Raw genomic sequence first — 23,523 nt, 5'->3', positions numbered from 1 at the left:
CCACAAACATGTGAGTTATGTGTTGCTATGACATTACGATGGCTATGGCATCACTTGGTCATAGTTTTTAAGTCATAGATTATAATCTACGGCACCACCATCATATACATGATACACTGTTGGCCAAAGCATGCTATGTGGTGCATGAATATATGACAGAAAATCCTGCTGGTTCTTTGAAAATTTAACCACAGAATTTGACCACTGCCTACCATGTCCACTGTTACTGCACTGGCCCATGACCCCTAGATTTCTAAAATATAACAGCCAGCATACATTTTTTTAATGGCTACATTTTTATTTTGTCTATATATTGAAAGTCACTTTATTATACAGAAAATGTAATTTTATGGTTCTTATATTCTTAAGATATGATTTTTACCGTAAGTTTTATTACAGTAATAATAAAACTTTGGAAAGAGCCAGATTCTTTCCAAAGAAATACTCTGTATTTCATAACGAAAGTTAAGTGAGGAAAGAAGACTTGGCATTCAGTATTCTTTATATGACAGCATAAATGGTGGGATCATTCTATAAAATATGTTAATTTACAGTATTATCCATTAGATTTAGTGTTTCTTAATAGTTAAAATTTTCAAACACACATAAGATTTGAAAAAATTATAAACAGTGACACACCCATCACCTAGATTCTACTCTTGTTTTACCGTATCTGTTTGAGCACACATTTATCCATGGCTCTTTCTGTTCATCAATTCATCTTTTTTTTTCATATGCATTTCACAGAACAATCTTTTAGATTCAAAGTCAGATTATATCACTCTTCTGCAAATGCTCCCCATTTCAAAGTCCTAATAATGTCCTTACAGGGCCATAAATGATTCGGCTTTCTTCTCTGAACTTCTATCACTTTCTTCCTTGCTCTTCTCAGAACATGCTAGACATCCTCTGACCTTAGGCCGTTACTCTAGCTGTTCTGTCTGCCTAGACCGTGCTTTCCCAGACATCTACTTGGCTCTTTCACCTCCTGTGTTTTTGCCTGAATCTTGGTTTTTGAAAGAGGCCTACCTTGACTACTCCAATTCTGCATCCTGTACGCTTTATCCAAATGCCACCCCTTCGCAGAGCTCTATACTTTTTTTCCCTTTAGTAATTATGCCACATAATTTACTTATGTTTGTTGTTTGTCCATCGGCCCAATCCTGCTTCACAAGGGCAAGGGTTTTTGTCTGTTTCATTCACAAATCTACCCCAAACTCTCATAAACAATGTCAGCATATAGTTAAGTTCCTATAAATATCTGCTGAAGGAATGAACTACTGAGTACCTATGAGGTTCTAGCTCCTCTACGAATTTTAAACATATCATATTGTAATTATATAATTTTTACAGCAATTCGCCAAGGTAGGCGGTTGAATCCCCCATTACAGAACATGAAATTGAGGCTAACAGAAAACAAGTAACTTGCCTAAGGGTACACTGTAGTGTAGCTCAGATCTGCAGGGTTCTGGACGAGTTGGGGGAAGGGATGAAAGACACCATGGCTCAGCTCATGCTGTCTCCAAGGAATAAAGTTTTAGTCTCCTGCAGGACAGGAGAAAATTTAAACATCTTATTACTTCTTGGAGGCTTGCAACCAATCCTGAATTTAGGCCTACCTACATCCCTACTTTCTGAGATACCTGATGTCTCCAATTTCTGAGTTGTTCTTATTCCGTAGCAAGAACCAACCTGTTCTCAGTACTGCCAGCATTGGTTTCTGCCTCTTTTACTTTTTAATCCTTTACTGACATTTTAGGGGCACTGCAGGAAGGACTGGCAGCAAGAATTTGTGTTGTATCACCTGTGTTTTCATGTCAGTAACTATTTACATGTTTATTGGCCTCATATATGCGTGAGTATGAGAGAAAAAGAGAGGAAGAAAAGAGAAAGAGAGAGAGAGAGAGAGTGTGTGTGTGTGGGGGGGAGAATTGTTCTTGTCCTTTGCTCAATTTTATATTGGGTGATAATTTTTATTTTTAAGAATGCTTTACAAATTAACGGTATTAATCCTCTTATATGTCCCAAAAAAGATTTTCTCCACTAGAATTTCTTTTAAAAAAGGTTATTTTATTATCATTTGAGAGAGAGGGAAACATCAACTGGTTGCCTCCTGTAGAGTCAGACCGACAACCTAGGCACGTGCCCTGACCGGGAATCAAACCTGTGACCTTTTGGCTATGGGATGATACTCTAAACAACTGAGCCACACCACCCATGGCCCCCACTAGAATCTTAATCATGGGACAGAGCCAGGAAAAACTTCTATTTGCACCATTTTAAGCCTTAATCAGAAGTACCAATATTCTTGAGTTGGTTCCAGAAATCTCAAGGGACAAAGAAACATTACACAGGGAAAAAAAACCAAACAAAACAAAAAGAGAAAAACTTCACAATTGCCATCACTATATTAAGTGTTGTCAACTTGAGATTTTATGCAGGGGAAAAAAAACAACCCTAAATAAAGTAGAGTATATAGCACTTATCTGTATAGGATGTCAGTCATGTCTGCTGAGTTAATTGACAATTACTGTTCCTGCCAGGACTGAAAAGTTCTTGCACGGAAGTGAAGAACAGATTACATTCTATTTTGTTTCCTGTATCCACAAAACTGGCAGCCAGGCTGGGATGCCAAACCTTTACTGTTAGTAGTCACACTTGGTCTGCATGCAGGCAGCAGAGAGAAAACATCTTACTTTTTAAGTTATCAGGTTAAATTCATAGTGCTGGTACTGAAAAAATCTTGTTTTGATTTATAAAAGGAACAAACTGATACAAAAGCCAAAAACAGAGAATAAGTATGAAATCATGTCATATGCTTTCTTCTAACAGTGACTATACTTCCAAAGAAAGGGGATAAAAACGTTGTCTGGCTAGCATGGGTCCTGTTCTAACCAGATATTTTAAAAATACTCATTTCAGAAAAAAATTCTTACATTTCATTTAGCATTACAAAACATATTTCCATATCAGGGTGTTGTTGACTCTAAACCTATGAGATTGGAACTGACAATATTAGACAATTTCTGACTAAAAAAATAATAATTTCATATGGTTCAACCTAACACAGAGCAAACCACATACATATGTACTTAGTTTCTCTCACAAAATAATTTATTTCTCAAAATATAAACCAGCATGTATTTCTTCTGCTAAACACAAATAACTAGATCACCACATCTCTGTCCTCAGGATCTGTGACCTTGGAAAACCTTTCATTCAATTTCCTGTTATGGTTATTTAAGAAAGGAGAGTTTAAGAGAGTTACTTTCATATCTCTGCTTCTTGAGAAAATGATAGGCTGGCTTAAAAAAAATGGGGGTCAGTTAATAAACTCAATTTAACCACTAAGTCTACAGTGTCTGTCTACCTTTACCATTTGGTTTACCTCTGTGCAGAGGTGCTTTCCTCTCCACTGATATCTTTAATATAAAAGACTGAAATATTTTAAATGTGTAATTTTTACAAACTGATAAAACAGCTACTCAGCAGAGATTAAGTTTTGTCAAGCTTTAGTTTGGTAAAGTAAATTCTTCAGGGGAAATACATTTTTCACGCCACAAGCAGTTTTTTCTTCATAAAAAACAAGCCAACAACCAGGCCGACCTTTTACAAATTTATTTTTCAGGAAAATACAATTCCTGAATTTAAAGATTTAACAATGTACGTTCAGAAATCTAGAAGCAACACATACCGCTTGATAAGGTTTCTGCTTTGCTCTAGCAGAAACTGTCTGAAGTCTCAATCCCCAGCATAATGTCTCCCAGATGTCTCAACTAGTTGCCATGCCAACAAAAGCAGCTTAAATTAAATGAGGGCCTGAAAAGGCACCTGCATCACTCCAGGTCTGTTGCACATTAAATAAAGCTCTCTTGACAGGGACTCCGAGGTGCCATTAACTTTAACAGCAGCTATCTGATTATTGTTTCTGAGTAATTTAATGAGGGTCTCCAAACAAGAGGAAAAACAGGGTGCTCTTCCCCTTTTCTTGTCCTCCTAAATGGGATAGCCTCTCTAACAGCTGGTGCACCCATTGGGTCAACAACTTTGCTATGGCCTTTTAAGTTACCATTGGCTAAAGATAAATTATAGGACCAAAGCTAGGGCTTTCAGGAGAATATTAACAAGTTAACCATTTTCATCTATTAAAACTCATCATTAAAAATGTGACCATAAAGAACACACTGTGCATGGTATACTAACCTCAGAGTGATTTGAACAACCCTGCTATAAAATAAATTGCGGCTGATTGCAGCAATTAGTTAAGAAGCTCCACGAAATATGTATTTCAAAATGTACTGATTTGCTTCAGAAAAATGAATGATGCAAATTAACAATTATAATGTATGTGGGTGGGGCATGGCAGCTCTGATGTCTTAGGCACCCCAGAAAAACAACTGTGTTTGTGTGTTGTTTCAGAGTTAATTTTTTGGTAATATTTAGAAGTCTTTTTATAACGTAGTAGAAAATAGTCCTTTTGTTGCTTTCTCAAATATTATTAATCACTGGGGAACATCACTTAATAAAAACTCAAACTTAAGACTACCTTAGGTTTCCTGACTCCTAGCCTAGTAGTGCTCTCTCTACTTCCTCAAGTTGCTTCCCATAGAAGCTGGCCTACTATTCTCATTTCTTAACCAAATAACATCCCAATATGCAGATTACTTTTAAATAAATAAAGCTGAGTTACTTCTTATTATTGTACTATGAGAAGAAAAACAGAAAGGAAGCTAACTTTGTTGAAGCTGCTACATGACACTTTCTACTAAATAAAGCTGAGTTACTTTTTATTATTGTACTATGAGAAGAAAAACAGAAAGGAAGCTAACTTTGTTGAAGCTACTACATGTCACCTCATTTAATTCTCATAATGCCTAATTTGTAACTCTCCAAGGCTGGAAGAGGTTAAACTGCTGACACAGAGCTTGGATTCAAATCTACGTTGTAAAGATTCTGAGGTCTGACCCTTTCCATGAAATTTTCCCCTACTTTATTTACTATTAAGAGAGAAAATGAAATTCATGAGACTGACATTACTTTCATGTTATAAAAACCAGGTTTCTAGGAAAAATCAAATTCAATACTTCATTACATGATGCAGCTTTCAGGATTTCTCCTCTGTCACATGTTTTCAAATGGGAAGTCACTCTGTTCATTATTCAACACTGTTCTAGGCACTGGAAATGCAGTGGTATACAAGAGTGTCACTGCTTTCACTGAGTTTATTATAGCTTAACGAGGAGATGAACAATCAAACAAGCAATCACAATACAGTTACTCAAAGTTTACAACAATGTTATGTTTGCTAACCTCATAAAGCCCCATAGGTACTGCTCTGGAATTGAATATGCCCGACTTGCTGCCAGAAGGAAGCACAACCAAGACCTATTACTTTAAAGAGAGAAATCTCTAAATCATTAGAATTGCTAAATTCCAGTAACTACAGAGACTTAACCCTTTAAACATTTTAAGAAACCATTAAGATTTCTTCAACTCCTACTGAATTTCTAAATTATAGCACATTCTAATTGCAATTTACTTGTATCTGTAAAAACACATATATACTTATGTTTGGTTTCCTAAAATGGTTCACCTTAAAATTAAAAAAAAAAAAGAGAAATAATAAAAAATAAAAGCAATTAACATTTACTGAGTTCTCACTATGTGCCAGGCACTTTCTATGAATCATCTCAATGAATTCTTACAATATAAGAGGCAGGTTATTAAAAAGAACTGATTGTTCTCATTTTCAGTCTTCCTTTTTTGGAAGAACTGAATCTGAAGATGTCTGAGGCAGCTGCTCAAATCCATTCAAGTACTTTTATTCATTTCTTCTAGTACCTGAATTGTAGTCCTCGCTCTGTCACTAGAAGGCCACAACCTCAAGTAAGAAGTAATTCCAGTTTGCTGAAATGTATTTTTGAGCCTATGGCACACCACTTTTAACACAGATCACCTCATTTAATCCTCATAATAACTTGGGGCTATTCTCATGTAACAGACCTAGACAGGGGGTGAAGGACTGTCAAGATGACAGGACAACAATGACACTTCTTTTGCCAACTGAAAAATAATACAAAGGTTACACATAGAGGTTAGTTTTTCCACTGCATATTCTCTCTGCCTTTTTCTACCTCCTGAGCATTTACCTCCTTCAAGTCTTACTCCTTTTACCCTTTAGGCAAATTACAAAGCTAAAATGGACAACTCGATAAACATTTCCCTGTATCTATATGCTTTTCTGAATAGGTTCATATTCCCTATTGAATGAATGAGAACTTTAAAAATCAGCATATGTGTGTATATATACATATGAGACCCCCAGTTAACTTTTTTCTTCCTTCCCGCTCTCCATGCAGGCCTAACTTTTGGTATGGAGTGAGGCAGAGGATTGAGTTAGTAGCCTTTGACATTGAAAAAAAAATGAACCAGAGATTGCTGGAAATTTAGGACAGGCCTTTGGTGGGAGGCCTAAGTTGAAAATAAAAGTTCAGGAATCATTAAATATGGTAAGAGAAAAATAGCAATCTCTACTTTTTACTAAATGAAATCTACCACAGCTAGGGCATTAATTTTGCTTTTGGTAATAATCTTTTTCTTTGCACAAAGGATTTTTTTTAATTAATTTTTTTCCCATTTCTTTCTTTTGTTTTGACAATCTGGATACTAAAATTATGAAAACACATCACCATTAATGAGTTATAAATTCAATCTCATAGACACTACATTCTGTACAATAATGCATACCAGAGTTGTTAGTACATAGAGCTCAAATATAAGATGCAGGATACCCTGCTAGACTCCTACAAAGGTTGCTGAGGAGGAAACTGTCTTCACAGAGGAGAATTTACAACAGAAAAAAAAGGACTCTTCTTAGGAGAAATGAGGTGGGGATATATTAGATAGACCAGACAAGCAGAGAAAAGAGGGGTGTTTAGTATAATTGTAATTTTGTACAATTTTTTAATGGGCTACAAGACCAGGTAGGAAACAAAATCAGAGCCAGGCAGTGAACTACATTCAATGGTAAGCTTCCACTGACCTCTGGCTCCAATTTAAACAAATCTGTACTATGATCAATATCTGTTTAACCCACCTCTATAAAGCTGTATCTATTTTCGAAAGTAATTTAAGAATGCATGATCATCAGCCCCAAGCCAGAAAGCCTAACTACTCCAACTGTCAAAGGTAATTCTGTAGAAAAAGCTACACAATCACCACAGAAACAAACGCTGACACCAAATTCTGACCTCAATTATGAATAAGATGATTGAGTCCTTTTCTGTTTTTAGGAAGTCATGATTACTCAAGCAGTCTCAGAAGCTGCAGGACTGGGGCCAACAGCATCTTTGTTTAACCATCATCATTAACATCAATAAATATTGAATGTGCACCAAGTGGGTACAGAGAGCATGCTAACTCAATGACAACATGGGAAAAAGGTGGATGAATGCAAGGCAACATTCAAGAAGTTAGAAAAGACTGAGGCTGATACATAAAAATCAAATACAGAAAACAAGGAATCAAAAAGATTTCAATGTTCATGGCCATAAAAGCTTCAAGAAAGTAAAATAGCTGGTACTGAGTTTTCTATATGTTAGGTATCCAGCTTTAAATTTATTTAGCTGGATAAATTTGTTTATCTACTCCTAATTACTCTAAGATTCTAGTATTCTGCAGAGCTAGTGCTGCAGCCCAGCCCTTGTTCTTAACCTGTGCTCTTTCAAAAGATTAACTACACCTAAGAAAAAAGATGAATGAAGTAATTCTACCTTCAGAAGAGAGAAGGCCAAGAAGCTGATTTTTACAATGAGGAGTTAAATGGATTTAGGCAGTGGGAGGCAGTGTAGTGTAGGCTTTGGAATCAGAGTAGGTTAGAATCTTGACTCTGCCATTAACTAGCTTGGTAACATTAGGCAAGTTAATGCCAGGGCTTAGATGGTGTATGTGAATCACATATAAATGTCAGGCACTTGGTGAACAGGGCTTTTGTAGTAGCCACTATCATCATCATCGTTACAAGAGGGAGGAAGGGTACTGAGTTTATCAAACATCAATACATTAGGCACTGTGCCAAATGTCCTACATACATCAACTCATTTATTTCTTGCAACAGTTCTTCAAATACAAATATTATCTCCATTTATCACTAAGGAACCTGAGGCTCAGGAAAGTGTATCCAATAACTTTTTCAAGGTCAAAAACCCAGTAAGTTGGGGGAGGGGGAAAATTCACAGTTGATCTCAGGACTATCAGATACCGAAGTCCATGCCTTTGCCATATTGATTGTGATCTTATTTCTTCCCAATGTTTCCCCTTTTCCCCCAGGAAAAAGCCAAAAGAATATAAGTAAAAAGAAACACAAAACAGGCAACCAATTAAAAAAGCTCTTTTAATTAAGCTCCTGATCTTAAAAGGAAAGATCAAGCATTCTCAAAACAATCTCACTGCTGAAGAGTACAATTTTATTCATTTGTTAATGGGGTCTCATGTGGTTTTTTTGGCACCAAACAACATTATGTTCATGATAAGTCACACTACTTCGTAAGAACAAAAAACCTTTTCTTAGACCAGGAAAAGTTTCTACAGTGCATATTATTTTTGAGAGAAATCTAGGGTTGGTTTTCGACAGACTGGAAACTAAAGGGAGTAATTAAAACTGCTAATTTCTATGAGGTCTCTGTAAACTACATATAGGAGACCTCTGGTTTTGGTAAAGGGCTGCAAGTAATCTTAAGCCTAGAGCCAGGGTGGTAAAAATCAGCTATCAGATTGGTATCCACATTTCCAAAACAGTAAGAACACATACACACAAAACAAAACTTTGCTTGGCTCATGCATGACATATTTCCTCTGAAAAAATGCTATTTTGACTTAATCCTATTTTCTACCATCTGCTTTCCTGCCATCTCTAAGTGATGTAACAATAAGACTATCAATTAAACACATAATTATTAAACCCATCACCAAATATATAATTTAATGCTCTTAATATTTAGTAACGACATTTATATAGTATTCAGAGACAAACTGATATAATTACTACATAAATAAATTGTACTCTAGCTAAAATACAGGTCTGTGTTAGTGTTCCATAGGTCTATTAAGTTCCCTCAAATAATGCTCTCAAATAAATTGAGTTAGTAGCAGGAGACTCAGCTGGTCTATGAAGTGGCTAAAAGCCCCACTGCTTCTCCATATCCTCCAATTAAGGCAGGTCTAATATATTTAGTGCCTTCTGAAACCTCTGAGTCTCCACATAACACATGCTTCCTGGTGTCCACCATCCTCAGCAAATAAAGTCAGAACGGTGGGATATAACAAAAAATCAAATATGTAGTCCTGTGAGCGTATCTAAACTCTCACACCTGAATTAAATATGTCAAAAGGCTAATAATTGGAAGGTTAACCAGAAGGTTAAGCAGTTCAGGGGAATGATAATGGGGTTATGAGCCTTTTCAGCTTAAATTAGGTGTGGCTTTGTTGTTATTCAATATTACCCTCTAATAATTGGCAAGCTTGACAGCATTTCATTCCCACCAGCTGGGAAGTTTTACAGAGAGATTTATATTTCATGGAGAGGTGAAAGACTCGACTCAAGTTTTTGATTTTTTTTTTTTTTTTGCTTCACCTGGAACACAGGTGTTTCAAAGAGCTGGTATGAATAAGTTGCTCCAGCTAGGTATCGTGACTCTTCAAAGCAGAGTGGAAAAGATTCCAACTGTGAACTGGGACTTTAGAATAACCTCAGGATTTGCTAATATACTTATGTAATCTTTATGCAACCAGGAAGGAACTACTACTAGGGGATATGACTACTAGTAAAGGGCTTGAAAGGGGAGTGGTTCTTGGGATGGTAGGCTGAAGGAGGAAATTACATCATATCCTTTCAATTAATAAGAAAGGTTTGGTAAAGGTAATGAAAATAGCAGTGAGAAAGATGGAATGTGGATGCAGTCTGAATGAAAAGCTTGGTGGTTCTAGCACGTACGTATTAAATACGTTTTCTGGGAAAAAGAGACCAGGTAAGGGAATATGAAGTGCTTAGGTTAACAATCTATTTCTCATTAACAGTTTACATTGTGTTAAAAAAAAAAAAATCCTCTTTATGTAACAACCCATTCCTCATTAAGAGTTCGTATCTTGTTAAAAAGAAAATCCTCTCTATATAAACAAGCTAAGTTTGTTACTGACAGGCCATTATGAAAGTCCATTTGTTTATGATGAGAACTTCAATGACATCTGTTGGTGGGTCTGACATACTCTGTTTGCATCACCAAGTTCGTATGAATTCCTGCATCTCTCTGCTTCACTAAGTTCTACCTCAGTGAGTCAGTCTGTCTATCTTTCCATTTCAATTCAATCCTCAAAATAACTCTTATGAGATAGGTACAATTATTACTCTCGTTTTATTAACCAGGAAACTGAGGCACAGCAAGGTTAAGTAACTTACCCAAGATCAAACAGGTCGTGAGAGGCAAAGCTGGGATTTAAATCTAGGCAGTCTGATTCCAGACTCCATGCTCTTTGCCACTGTAATAAATTTTGCTTCCATTACCTCAAGCTAGCAGAATCTACTGGCTAGGAAGGCCCTGAACCAATCATAAGAATTTTGAAATAAACAGAGAATGAGGATCTTATGACAGTAAGTCACTAGACTTAAGGTTGCTGCTGTGAAGCAGCAGAACTAAGGGATAATGAAAATATGGCAGGCAGAAGGAATGGAGGAGTCTGATTTTAGAGTTATATTACTTATTATTTAGGCACTCTACCAAGAACATGTACTGCAAGAGCCACTAAGGAAGTCTTTGTAGGAGAAAAAAGGGAGACACTTGCTTGTCAGTTACCTAATGCAACAATCCTCTAAGAATATTGAATGGTGGTCAATTTTCCACATTCCCACATTTAGGCCTACCAACCAGTCTATGATTTAGATAGTCCCCACTCCTCAGACAAAAGGGAAAGAATAAGACTGATTCATTACACACCTTCTATAGTCAGTAAGGACTGGGGCAATTTATAAATTATTAGGAATAAGTGCTTACTACTTATTCCTAAGGTGCTGTGCAAATATGTAATAAGAAAGCACTGCTAAATAAACACTTTAATAACAGAGCTATTCATTCTAGACAGCTCAAGTTGTGTGGACATGTAAAAATTTGTGATATTGTCTTGTTAAAATACTACCTATCACGTTAAAAAACTCACTATCTGAAATTCAGAACTATAGCAGGCTGCTCTGCCTGCTCAACTAAACTGAAGTCTGAATACATTTAATGTTCTATGTGTGACCAACGACTGATGTATGAAAAACTATCAATGTTGTGTTAAAAGCTTCTATACAGCAAAATAGGGTATTTAACTGGTTTAGCTGGACTGGGAGAGGAAAATAAAGAACTTGTTTTATCAAATTATTTCTTACAGAATAAATATGGACAGAAGCTTTGAAAACACAATTTTAATCCCTAAATAGACTTTACTGACTTTAGATAATGAAAACCGATTCATTTCATTCTTTCATTTAATATTGTATAGAAACCAACACTAAGCCAGACTATGAAAAAGAAACCTTGCAATATGAAATATTCATTAAGTAGGCACAATATAGGTCAACAGTTCTACAATCTCTTCTTTTTCTAAGTCTTCATTTTCATGCGATACATGTTGAAACAAACATGAGAGATGATTTTTCCAAAAGAACAGAGTAAATTTTGTTTGATTGTCATAAGCAGATCCTCAGGTCTGGCTCCTCAAGCCATGGATTCTCTTACATGAAAAGTCCAAGAATGACATTTAAAACTTTCTTAAACCCACATAAAGCACTAATTCTGAAATCCTGCCATTCTTGTTTAAAAGAAGAAAATCTTCAACCATAAATATGTGAGAGTTAATAGTCTCTTTCCTCACTTTTTTTCCTTCCAAAATCTGGTCCACTGAGAAGGGAAATTTCAATCTAGATTTCAGATATGTAACTGCCTCTGAAATAAAAATGAGGGCATTTAATAGCATGGATAATGAAAATCTGGTTTATGGATATTGTTGATTTCAAACAATGCTCTCCACATGAAAGAAAAACAGCAATGCATCACAGAGAGAATTACTTTCTCTTGGAACAAATGGTTGGCCCTAAATCTCATCATCTTCTTTGCAACAAAAAGCATGGGTGCCTTTGCAGCTAGGAAAAAATCCATGTGTGCTTCAATTAGAATCACTGACCTTTTCTGAAGCATGTCTGTGCTTCTCTATAGAAATCAATGGAATATAAGGTCACGTTGTTAAAATGATGAGCACAACAATCTCCTTCCCAGGCAAAGGCAAATTCCCTTTCTTTTTTAGGTAAATAATTACTTCTACAGAATGTGAATTATTAAAAATTAAAACTACCTTTAAATTGCAACTTAAAATTTCTTTCCAGAAAAAGAACTGGAAAGCTATCATTCTATATACTCTGACATAGCCCAGAAGGTTTTTGTCACTAAGGTTTATAAACACATATACAATAAAATGGAAAAAGCATTCCAGGAAAATGGTGTTATTTCAAACCTCAGCTCTTTTCTTCTCAAAGGACCCTGGAGAAGGAGGCAAGCTCTGTGTCTGTTAGATGTAGACAGTAGAGCCTGGTGACTACTAATCTCCCACCATCATAACCCTCCAAAGCAAATGCACGTATACACAAACCCAAGGCATAGAAGCCAAATGAAATGATTGGAACAGTCACTATTTTTTTCCTGAACATTAAAAAAAAAAAAAAAAAAAGTGCTATTTGAAAGAAGAGCGTCCATATAGTTTAAAAACATTTTACTTTTCTAATCTTTCAAGTCATACAGAGAAGGGGTAAATTCTCCAATCACCTCTTAATCCACTCAGAGGATAAAAGATGCACTTGAGTCATATAAACAGCATCATGTTTCTTTCTGCCAATACAGCAAATCTTAACACTTTCTCCAAGAGACAATGAGCCCTCAAATCAGACCCACCCGCCCACCCACCCTTTCTTAACCGTGAAAAACTTATTTCTATATCTGGACAAGATGGTTGCAAATATCCTCTGCCCAACAGAATAAGAGCAATTTATTCCAGTCCGATCTATTGTAAAGCTGCAAGAATGATGTCACTAAAACCAAGAGTAGATTACTATCATTGGTAAAAACAACCACAAACAGCATCACGAAGGACAAACCTCTTTCTTACCTACTCAGTGCTACCCATTACCAGTGAAATTGATTTTTGTTTGAAGATTTTAAAAGACAAAGTTATTAAGAGGAACAATTATGAAGGGCAGAGAGGATTCAAAAATATATGAGAACAAAAACCCAGAAGAATCTAGAAGAGGAATATCAGAGAAGTCTATCTCTGAGTACTTTTTATGGCAGTTAAGAAGAGACAAAATAAAAGTTTCATTTTAAGTGATTTGCCTTCTCTATCCAGATGTTTTATGTCAACTATATCTCAATAAAGGTGGAAAAATATATGTAAGATATCATAGCGCCTTATCCACTTGTTTACAGTCCCCTCTTTCTAACATCTATGGAATGAATGTTCTATTATGCACCCAGATGTGCCACCTACTAGCGTTGGTCCCTATTGTTATTTAATTACAACAGTTATACAAAAAAGGTTACACAGACCCACCAAAAAAATCAGGTAGTACCTAAAATTTAGTGGAAAAATAAGAATACAACTGGAAATATTGAAAATATACTTATTCTACTAATAGGTCATTGATTTTTACAGGTTGATATAGGAAGGACTAGTATTTGAATATGCCTTACTCTATGAAAATAGTAAGCTCCAGATCAGTCTTCCAAATTTCTTTTTTGGGGGGAGAGGAGGGCAAAGCAGTTTTAAGAAAATTTGGTTAATATCTCTACTGTAAAACCGATTATCTGGTATTATAATTATTTGAAAATTGTCAATCATCTACATTGAACCATGACCTCTTTCAGGATAACTGCAACAGCTATTGTACTTTACCTGATGGTACATCTTTCCTGAGAGTAAATAAAGTTCTAAAGTTAGGGCATAAAACATTGATTTTCACAAAAAATCATCTGGGAAGATGTTATGTTGGAGACCAATATACCAAACTCTCATTAAATTCAACAGTACTGTGTTCTCTGGTATTGGGACAGAGAGCTGCATTCTTTGATGGAACCCCATATGAAACAGAGGTCTTGTGTTACAGTACCTCTCTCAACAACAGCATCACACTCAGCTTGGTAAAATGCTCTCACCATGGGAAGCCTATGAGAAATGAAATTACCGAGGTTATAGCAACAGTCTTTATTCTTATCTCATATTCGCCCTGGAAAAATAAGCTAAATGAATGGAACTGGGCAAAAACTAATTAAATGATCTCTCTTTTAATGATGTAAAAAAAGACACACCCCAAAACAAATGCATGTTGCATATGCTTCACTTTAAATGCATGACTCTGACTCTATTTTTTTTTAAAAAAATGCATAGTTCAAAGAATAAAAGCACATAGTTTGGGTGATGAGCTCAAGGCTCTGATTTAAAGATAACACACGCAGCCTGGAACTTCTGACACCTCATTTTGAATCCTGCCCTTTCCCTTACTGATGTGTCACAATGAAAATAAAGTTAGAACTTTTTGCCTAAAATATGATATATTCTGAGATTCTTAAAGCTTAAACAGAAGAGGAATTAGATCATGAGATTATTGAAGATTTGTAGATCAATCACATTTAATTTGCTTGTCAAAAAAGTATTTATGCCCTGGCTGGGTAGTTCAGTTGGTTAGAGCATCATCCTGATATGTTGTAGGTGCAGGTTCAATCTCCAGTCAAGGCACATGCAAGAAGCAATGAGTACATAAAAAAGTGGAAAAATAAATTGATGTTTCTTTCTCCCTCTTCTCCTCTCTCTCCCCATAAATAAATAAATAGTGTGTGTGTGTGTGTGTGTGTGTGTGTGTGTGTGTGTGTGTATTTAAAAAAGCATTTATGATGGACTTACAAGAAGAGCATGAACATGATTGTGGGGAACATGATCTCCACTTAAAGAGCTGATAAATAGAGTAAGCTGCTTCCTTCTCTCCTACCCTTCTTCCAGGCTGTGGCAGGTCCCAGGGCTATTGCTCTAAGACCTCTTTAAAGAAAGTAACGAATTCTATAGTCTCTTACCCTTGTTTCATCTAGCAGCCTTTACAATAATCCAATTTTAGCTAGAAGACACAACCAGGTGGCTTATATTTGCATATTCAAAGTCCCTCAGGTGGTAACTGATAATCTCAACATTCATGCTGATAATCACTCTAATTCTTTAGCTTAGTGGATCCCAACCCTGAAGGCACATTAAGATCACTAAGGAAAACTTATAAAAAAAACAACCAAAAACAAAACACACAATACACACAACAAAACAAATTGATGTCCAGGACACAACTCAAATCAGAATCCAGATCTCTGGGATGTAGGGTCTGTGCATCTGCATTTTAAAAAAAGCTCTCTACGTGATTTTAATGTGGAGTCAGGGTAGAGAATCTGTACCCCTCACTTTCTTAACCAGCTGAACTCTAAGGACTTTCATTATTATTCCACTTTATCCACCTCAAAGCATGGCTTGCTACCTCGAAGCAATTACTACTTGCTCTTTGTTGGAACACAATCTCATATTCTAACTGCACTACTACTGCTGCTGAACCTGCTTTTTGCTTTCATTTCAATGCTTTGTATTTGGGTCTCATCTCTCCCCTTTCTCACAATACACCAAGTCCTTCCCTAATTTCTACTGCTTCTCTTCCAATGTGGCCATTCTATAATGTTCAAGTTAGCCCCCTGCGCCCCCGCCGATTTCTTCATTTCCTTAAATATCCAACCCAACCAGTCATCAACATCACAACCCAGGCTGTTGATTACACTGGTGAAAGAAGTCCCAATCAACTGCTAAGAATCCGTCTGTGTTCCTTTCACAAGTCACTGCCTCTCGGCCAAATCGCTGTTAAAATGTTAAAAAAAAATTTTATGATAGAATATACATAACATAAAATTTACCATTTTAACCATTTTTGCACGTATCATTCAGTGGCATTAAGTACGTTCACAATATTGTGGAATTATCACCACTATCCAATTCTGGAACTTTATCATTCCCCAAAGAAACTCTTTAAGTTTATAAAGAACATTTTTAATTCTGTCATATTCCTCACTACAAAAAATCTTTCATTGGGTTTTCAAATGCCTACCAAACAAAGACAAATTTCCTTAGTTCTACATTCAAGGTCCTCCATGACTTGGCCCCAAATAGCTTAATTTCTCATTATCATGCATGCTAACCTACAGTCAACTGTAGGATGATTTTCCACTCCCTAAGAGAAGTGCCTGATACTTACTCCCTCCATCTGAAATATCCATCCTCCTCAATGCTCCCTCCCCAAATTCTTCTCATCCTTCCATACTCATCTGAAATGTCTCTTCCTCCATGAAGTTTTGTTTTTGCTGCCTTAGGCAATCTTCGTTTAAAGTCTCATGCCACCTCCCTATATTCTTTGGGCACATTCTGCCATATACAATAGTTATTTCTTTACATCTTATCTCACTTCACACTGCATTTTTGAGGGAAAGCATTAAAAGGCAGCATTAGGTTACGAGCACTTCTGGCCCTTTGAACCAGTCAATATGGGTTCAAATCCCAGCTCTGTCATTTCTAAGTGACGCTGGACAAGTTATTTACCTCTCTGAGGTTCAGTTTCTTCATCTGTAATTCTCCACAGATATTAGTATAATATTATATATATTGTACTGCTAAAAGTTTGGCTGAATAAGTAAAGCTGATGAGATATTGTCTAAGTGGTGGTTAAAGTCAGGAATTCAACTGTTCTTAGATTGTTCTGCAACTTTTTGTTTCGCCTTTTTCTGCATTTCTGTATTAGATGTCAAAAGTAAGAAGCCAAAACTGGTGACAGTGGAAAAATTTTTTGTATTTTGTTTAAAAATCATCAAATGCTTTTTTGAGTAATCCATCTTGGAAATTAAAGTGGGTAAAGAGAAAATTAGACTCCCAATGCTCTCAGAATATGTTGATTCTTTTCTATTGCTATACTTTCCAATTTAGATGATATTATTTCTATGATTGTATTTCCCACTAGATTACAAACCTGGAGGGCAAAGACTATCTTATTCATTAACTTTACAAATATTTATTTAGCAGCTACTGTATGTTAGACACTGTTGTAAGGGCTGGGAATACAACACTGAGCAAAATTTTTAAGAATTCCAGGTTTTAGGGAACACAATTGATGCTTTTGTTTATGAAATCAATGAATAGGAAATTCTAACAATATGGCAATCTTCCCAGGATGCAGATTTCTGATCCCTGCTGGTATTGCTGTTGCAGAAAGAATACACTTACATATGTATATACACATTTCTTTTTTTTGTTCTTCAGCTCTTCAATGACTCCTAGAACTGTTTCATAGCACTAGGGAATCATGTATATTTCTTAAACTATAAAATGTTGCTCTGAAATATAGTGTGCAATACTATCAATTATACTACTACTTCTGGAGAGCCAAAAACTACATGACTGCCTACCAAGGACTCTAACTGGCTGAAATGGACATGTAAGTTCCCTTGTTGCCTTTACGACAAGACATTCCTATTTCAACACTGCCTCATAAGGCAAAGCTATTATCCAAACAGAGGCACTTCTAAAAGTGAAAGGAAGAACTTACTCTACCAGAACATCAGATAAAATCCAGGAGTCCTGGCAAACTGGGACCCATGGTCAGTCCATTAAACTTCTCATTTCCATTGGTTTTAGGCTACAGTTGCTTCTAGCACCAAAGACCTGTACCACCTATATTTGTCTCCATAAAATACTAAGATTAATTATCAATTGAACTTTTAAGTTCAGCTCAAAAATATACATAATCTTTCTTAATTATTAAAAAATATATTTTATAGGTCAATATATTAATTGAAGAAATATGAAAACATAAAAGCTAGATGATATAGAGGTCATGGTAAATTTATTGCTTCTTTCATACCTGACTCCTGCTACATCTGTAGGTAGATCTGTAAATAGTTATGATCTAGATATGTCTTTTTAAAAGTTGCATAAGGAGTTAAAGATGCACTGTCTTTTAAAGCCCAAACTAAATTTCTGGTAGGCAAAAACCTCAGATTTTTTAAATACAGTAATTATTCAACTAGTTTTAAAGACATCTTCTGGCTTAAAATGTTTGTCTACTGAAAGTTACATATGCAATAAAATATCCCAATTTTCTTATCTAGAAAAAAGTGTAATGATATATATTTTTTCACTCTATGAACTGATTCCTTTATCAACTAAGTATTAGAACATCCATTAGATGCAAAGTGATATACTTAGAAGGAACCTAAAATGACAGAGCCTCAAACAGATCTCAAAAAAGTTTCTTCAAAACACAATTCCATGATCATATATTTACAATTCAAAATATTACCCATTCTAAAATCTTCAAAGACACAATTCTCCAATTAAAAGAAAGAAAAAACATAATCTAAAGCCATATGTAATGTATATTCCATATTATGAGATACTACAGAGGGAGCTGCTGGATAATGGATAATATGTTAAGCTGAAATCACATAGTAACTTCAGGTCCTATTAAATGGTCAATATTTTTGTACTTTATATATTAAGGTGTCTTATTTTTCAAGTGGAAATTACAGAAAAAATGTTTTTGCTTTGGTTACTATATTGTATTAAGCAGCACAGGACACAGTAAATTCCTATTTAGGGTATTTTTAAAAAATCAGCAAAGGCTGAGCATACACACAGACACACATACATACACATACACACACACACACCCCTACATAAATATGTATGTGTGTGGCATTTCTTATGTTTCCATTTAAAAACAAAAATTTTTAGTATCCTGTACTCCAAGCTAAATCATGCCTTCCTCAAGACTTTATAATCCTGTGGAAGCTGTATGTTTAATTCCTTTTTATGTTAAAAGAATTCAGTGTTTTACAAAAGGCACCACCACTGGAAAATGCTTTCTTTCTGTGCATCATTCTACATATAACCAAAAATTCTACAAGAGAAAATAAGAATATTGAGGTTTAAGTTTGAAACATTTTTCTATCTGTAGCCAGCTAGTTAGTATGAAAGTAACAAGTGTCAATTTTTAAACCTGAAGGTAAAAATAAGTAAGTAAAACATTAAGTGGTATACCAGAGGGTTCCATAACTATTTAATGGTAAAGTCTTTTATTTAAACATTCATGAACAAGTATGAACATCACTTTTGGGGAGAGAAATTTCATAGAAACATTCTGCTAACTAATGAAATGGGCTGAAATCAGCTACCAACCGCTACTATTCCACCTATGCCACTCATGGTTTTAAATCATAACTGTGCTAACTTTTCCTCTGTTCTGCAAGTATTTAAAATAATAATGAATCAAGGATCTCCCGATTCAATTAAATTATGGTCAATAAGTGAGGACTCATAGTTTATAGAGGCACACACAGGATTTTTAAAGGAATGACAAACCCAAGTACACAAAACTAATACCTGATATAAATAATTTGTGCTCAAACTATAAGACAGATAATGTATAGCCAAGTGTCAGTGAAGAGAATCTAAGTATATCTGGCATTTATTAAATAAACCTGTATTCAACAATTATCTTATATGAAAACATTCTTTCCCTATAGAAGGCCTATATTCAATAAAGGGTTAATGCAGCAGATCTGGGCTACCCGAATCATACACATTCCAAAAGTCCTTAAGACTGGCTCATGCCTGGGCTGCTGGAAAATAACCTTTGCGCCCCTGCAATATCCTGCTTCATAAGAGCATCTCAATATACCTGGCTGAGGCTTTGGCCATACCACACAGTTCATGCTAACAATGTGATTTATGGTGTACACCTGTTTTTGTTTGCGTGGGCCCTTGGTCCAGCCGTATTAGTTTAAACTCTGAGTGGGGAGAAGGGTGAAGGGCTAGAGACTGGGTAGCTAAAGTTCCTTGGGTACTCTATGCCTACCTGACAGACCTCCTGTAAAAACCCTGAACTCCAAGGCTAATGTGAGCTTCCTTGGTTGACAACTTTGCCTGTGTTGTCATACATCACTGCTGGGAAGAATGAAGCACTAACTGTATAATTCCACAGGGATAAAACAATTAGAACATTGTGCCTGGTTTCTCCTGAACTCTGCCATATGCACCTTTTTCCTTTGCTGATTTTAATCTCTAACCACAAGCAAAACTTGTGGTCCCTTAAGTCCTTTCAGCAAATCATTGAACATGAGAGTAATCTTGCACCTTACCACTCCCTACCTCAATACAACCTATAACCTATAATACAGTAAAATTCTTATTTAGTAAAGAGGATTTCTCCTAATTTCAAGATTTAGTGTCAGCAACTTCATTTCCAAAGAGGCAGAGATAATGAGGCACTCATAAGAATGTATTCTAGTATGTCAACTTCCTTCCCATGAAACAAAAAGGAATCATTAATGCTTTTTCCTCAGTTGCTACGACTGACATATAGTTGAGGAGAAAAGAGCTTTCTCAATTCTTTTATCTTTAGTTTAGTTTTGTACTTTTTAAAAAAAGGGTGTGTCAGAACCATCTGGCATGGCCCAAGATCTCAGGTATACAAAGACACTCTTACCAGCCCAGAGTCAGTCAAGGACCAGTCCTTTCTTTGGAATGTGCAGGGCTGGAGTACCCCAAGTCCACTGAGTTAACCCTTTACAAAGGCATTAATTCCGTAAGAGATTCATGAGTTAAAGTATCATTAAGAATTACAGCATTCAAGAGCTTTTGGCCCTGGCTGGTGTGACTCAGTGGATTGAGTGCTGGCCTGTAGATCACAAGGTTGCTGGTTTGATTACCAGTCGGGGCACATGTCTGGGTTCTTGGCTAAGTGCCCAACTGGGGCGTAAGAGAGGCAACCAATCACTGTTTCTCTCAGACATCATATTTCTCTCCCTCTCCTCCTCTGTCCTTCCCCTCTTTCTAAAAATAAATTAGATCTTAAAAAAAAGAGCTTTTGGTTTATTAGATCAAACCATCCCAGCGATATTGATTAGTGACAATTCTATCACCTTACACGACTTCCCAATTCCCTAGTCGGTTTAGCTGGTCTCTTTCCCTTTGGGAAGCTCTTAGTTTTTCCCAGTTACTAAGGATATTATCAAAGATAATTGTCTAATTTGAAATTACCTATCACCTGTGAAAGAATGAGACTTTTGTTCAGCTCACTGCTCAATTCAGAAAAATTTATCTTGTTATTATATTGGTTACCATTTTTAGTCACAGGTCTAGTGTTAATAAAAATCCTTGAGTGAATAAACAGTACTGCCATGAGCTCATTGAATTCAATGATTTAGGATTTTCTGTTTTTCACTTAAAGCTTTACCAGGTACAGAATGGTAAATGGTGCTGTTTTGCCTAGTAATGTTGGATGGTTTAACTTACTTTTTTCCCCCCATGCAGTGTCCCAGGAGCCATTACCAGGCATTATTTTAAAGTTTGTTATTATCCACGAAACCTAACATATTTTTACACATTAACTGTAGTAGTGACAGAAGAATGTTAAAGCTTCTATCCTAAGAGAATCATGAATGTAGGGGTTGAAATCAAGACTATACAGCCAGACTGCCTGGAAATGAACCTCAATCCCAACACTTAGGAGCTCTGTGATCTTGGTCAAGTTTTATTTTTTAAAGACGTTTTGTGCCTCAATTTCCTTCCTATAAAATGGGAATAATCACAGTACCTTCCCCAGATGGCTGTTATTGGGGTTGAATAAACTCATATGTGTAAAGAAGTTACAACCATGCCTAGCATCTGATAAAATATTATGTAAGTGATGAACATCACCATTGCCATCACCATCATTCCAAGGAAGCTGGGACATTTAACTTATACTATCTCTTTAATTTTCCCCTTACCCCAAGAGGTAGAAAAAAGGAAAAAGGGCAATATTTTCTTCTTGACTGACAGGCAGCTCTTACATGGTGGACAAGAGTACTTTACTGAGTTCCAATACGACATAGCTGCCCCACTGGTTCATCTGCAAAATGGGGATGATAATAGTCTATCTTATAAGGTTGTGGGAGGAGTCAGTAAAATATCTGTGCAGAAGGCCTGTTTTATGGTATCACCACTCAGGATATTTTGGTAATACTAAACTCTGTCAGATATTTGGGATTTCAAAATTACCTGGTTCCAGGTACACTCAACCACTTCTGCAAGGATGACATTTAATATGCTTCAAGGCATGAACCCTGAAAGGTGCTAGAAGAATTGATTAAAAAAAACTGTCCCCATCTTTCAAATTCCCTGGTTAGGATACATTTCTTCAAAATAGTCAATGTGTGGAGGTTGGAGTATGTCAAGGGCAGAGAGTACCTGAGAAAAGAAAACAAAAAGTAAGATTTAGAGAACTAAAAAGGAAACAATGTATGACATATATGCAAGTAAATACTATTAACACTTCAGTGATTTAAGACTTAGTTACAATTGCCCACAGAGATTAACTAAGTTTATCAAAACATTAAGATGGGTTTGTAAACTTACTATCTACAAGATAATTCTCCCTAACTAAATGAGAGAGGCTATACTACATGCCACCAGAACCTCTGCACAGGAGAGCACTGGAAAGAAATGTCCTATTTTTAATAATCAGTATTACTCTAAGAGCATGAGGAGCCATACCTACCATTCATTCCTTTATTCTTCTGCTCAAAAAATATTTAATAAGAAAATTTAATAAGTGTATTCTACCTGGCAGGCACTGTGGCAGGTTATAATGAACAAAACTGATATTCCTGCTCCCATGACAAGAAAAGAGGAAGGCATTAAACAAATAAATAGTTACACAAACATATAATTATGACCTTTATTATTATGAAGGGAAAAAGTAAAGAGGAGTGAGGAGAAAAAGCTTCCCTGAGGTAACGCTACTCGACTCTAAGAGTGGGAGGCTGAACAAAAGTTGGTCAGGCAAATATAAGTCATTAAGGCAAGGAAGAACCACAAATATTCTAGAAACAGAAATGCCAGTGCTTATGGAACATAGTGAGTAGGAGGAAAACAGGATGGGATAAAACAGAAGAGAAAGGCAGGGGGATATATCACATACAAATTTTTCAAATTACACTAAGCATTTTGAATTTTATTTCAAGTTCAAAAAAAGAGAAGTCACTAGGGTGGGGGGAAAAAAACTTTAAGGCATCTGAAATTGAAGTTCTTTATAAAACCAGCATACTACCCATGTCACATCTGCCATCGAAACATAACAAATAGGCCTAATTCACCTGTCAACTGTCTAGCTACTCTTTTAAGTCTCAACTATGATGTCACACTTAAGAATCTGAACATACCTTGCTAATGAGAAATACCAGGCTCAAAGAATATGGAAGAAGTTATTTAACAGGAAGTAAATTGTGTGGTAGTACAAGTTCAAATTTCCTGATCATTAGTTTATTAAGAAAAACAAATTTTTAATCATGGAGAATTTCAAACACACAAAAGTGGGCAGAAGCGTTTAAA

The 23,523-nt window shown here is 35.9% G+C and overlaps 1 protein-coding gene across 1 annotated transcript in view; it reads right to left on the bottom strand.

Moving 5' to 3' along the window:
- The window catches only part of NLK (nemo like kinase), a 141,984-nt gene that overhangs the window by 32,149 nt on the left and 86,312 nt on the right, over window positions 1-23,523 (bottom strand). The window contains exon 3 of the mRNA XM_054573189.1: window positions 22,325-22,380. Coding sequence (XP_054429164.1) covers window positions 22,325-22,380 — 56 coding nt within the window. The remainder of the gene's footprint in view (window positions 1-22,324; window positions 22,381-23,523) is intronic.

This window comes from Pteronotus mesoamericanus, unplaced genomic scaffold (assembly GCF_021234165.1).
Source record: "Pteronotus mesoamericanus isolate MK-2021 breed Mesoamerican mustached bat unplaced genomic scaffold, CSHL_Meso_final contig_246, whole genome shotgun sequence".
Taxonomy (NCBI): Eukaryota; Metazoa; Chordata; class Mammalia; order Chiroptera; family Mormoopidae; genus Pteronotus; species Pteronotus mesoamericanus.
The sequence above is the reverse complement of the archived record's forward strand: the minus strand, read 5'-3'. Positions and strand labels throughout refer to the sequence as shown.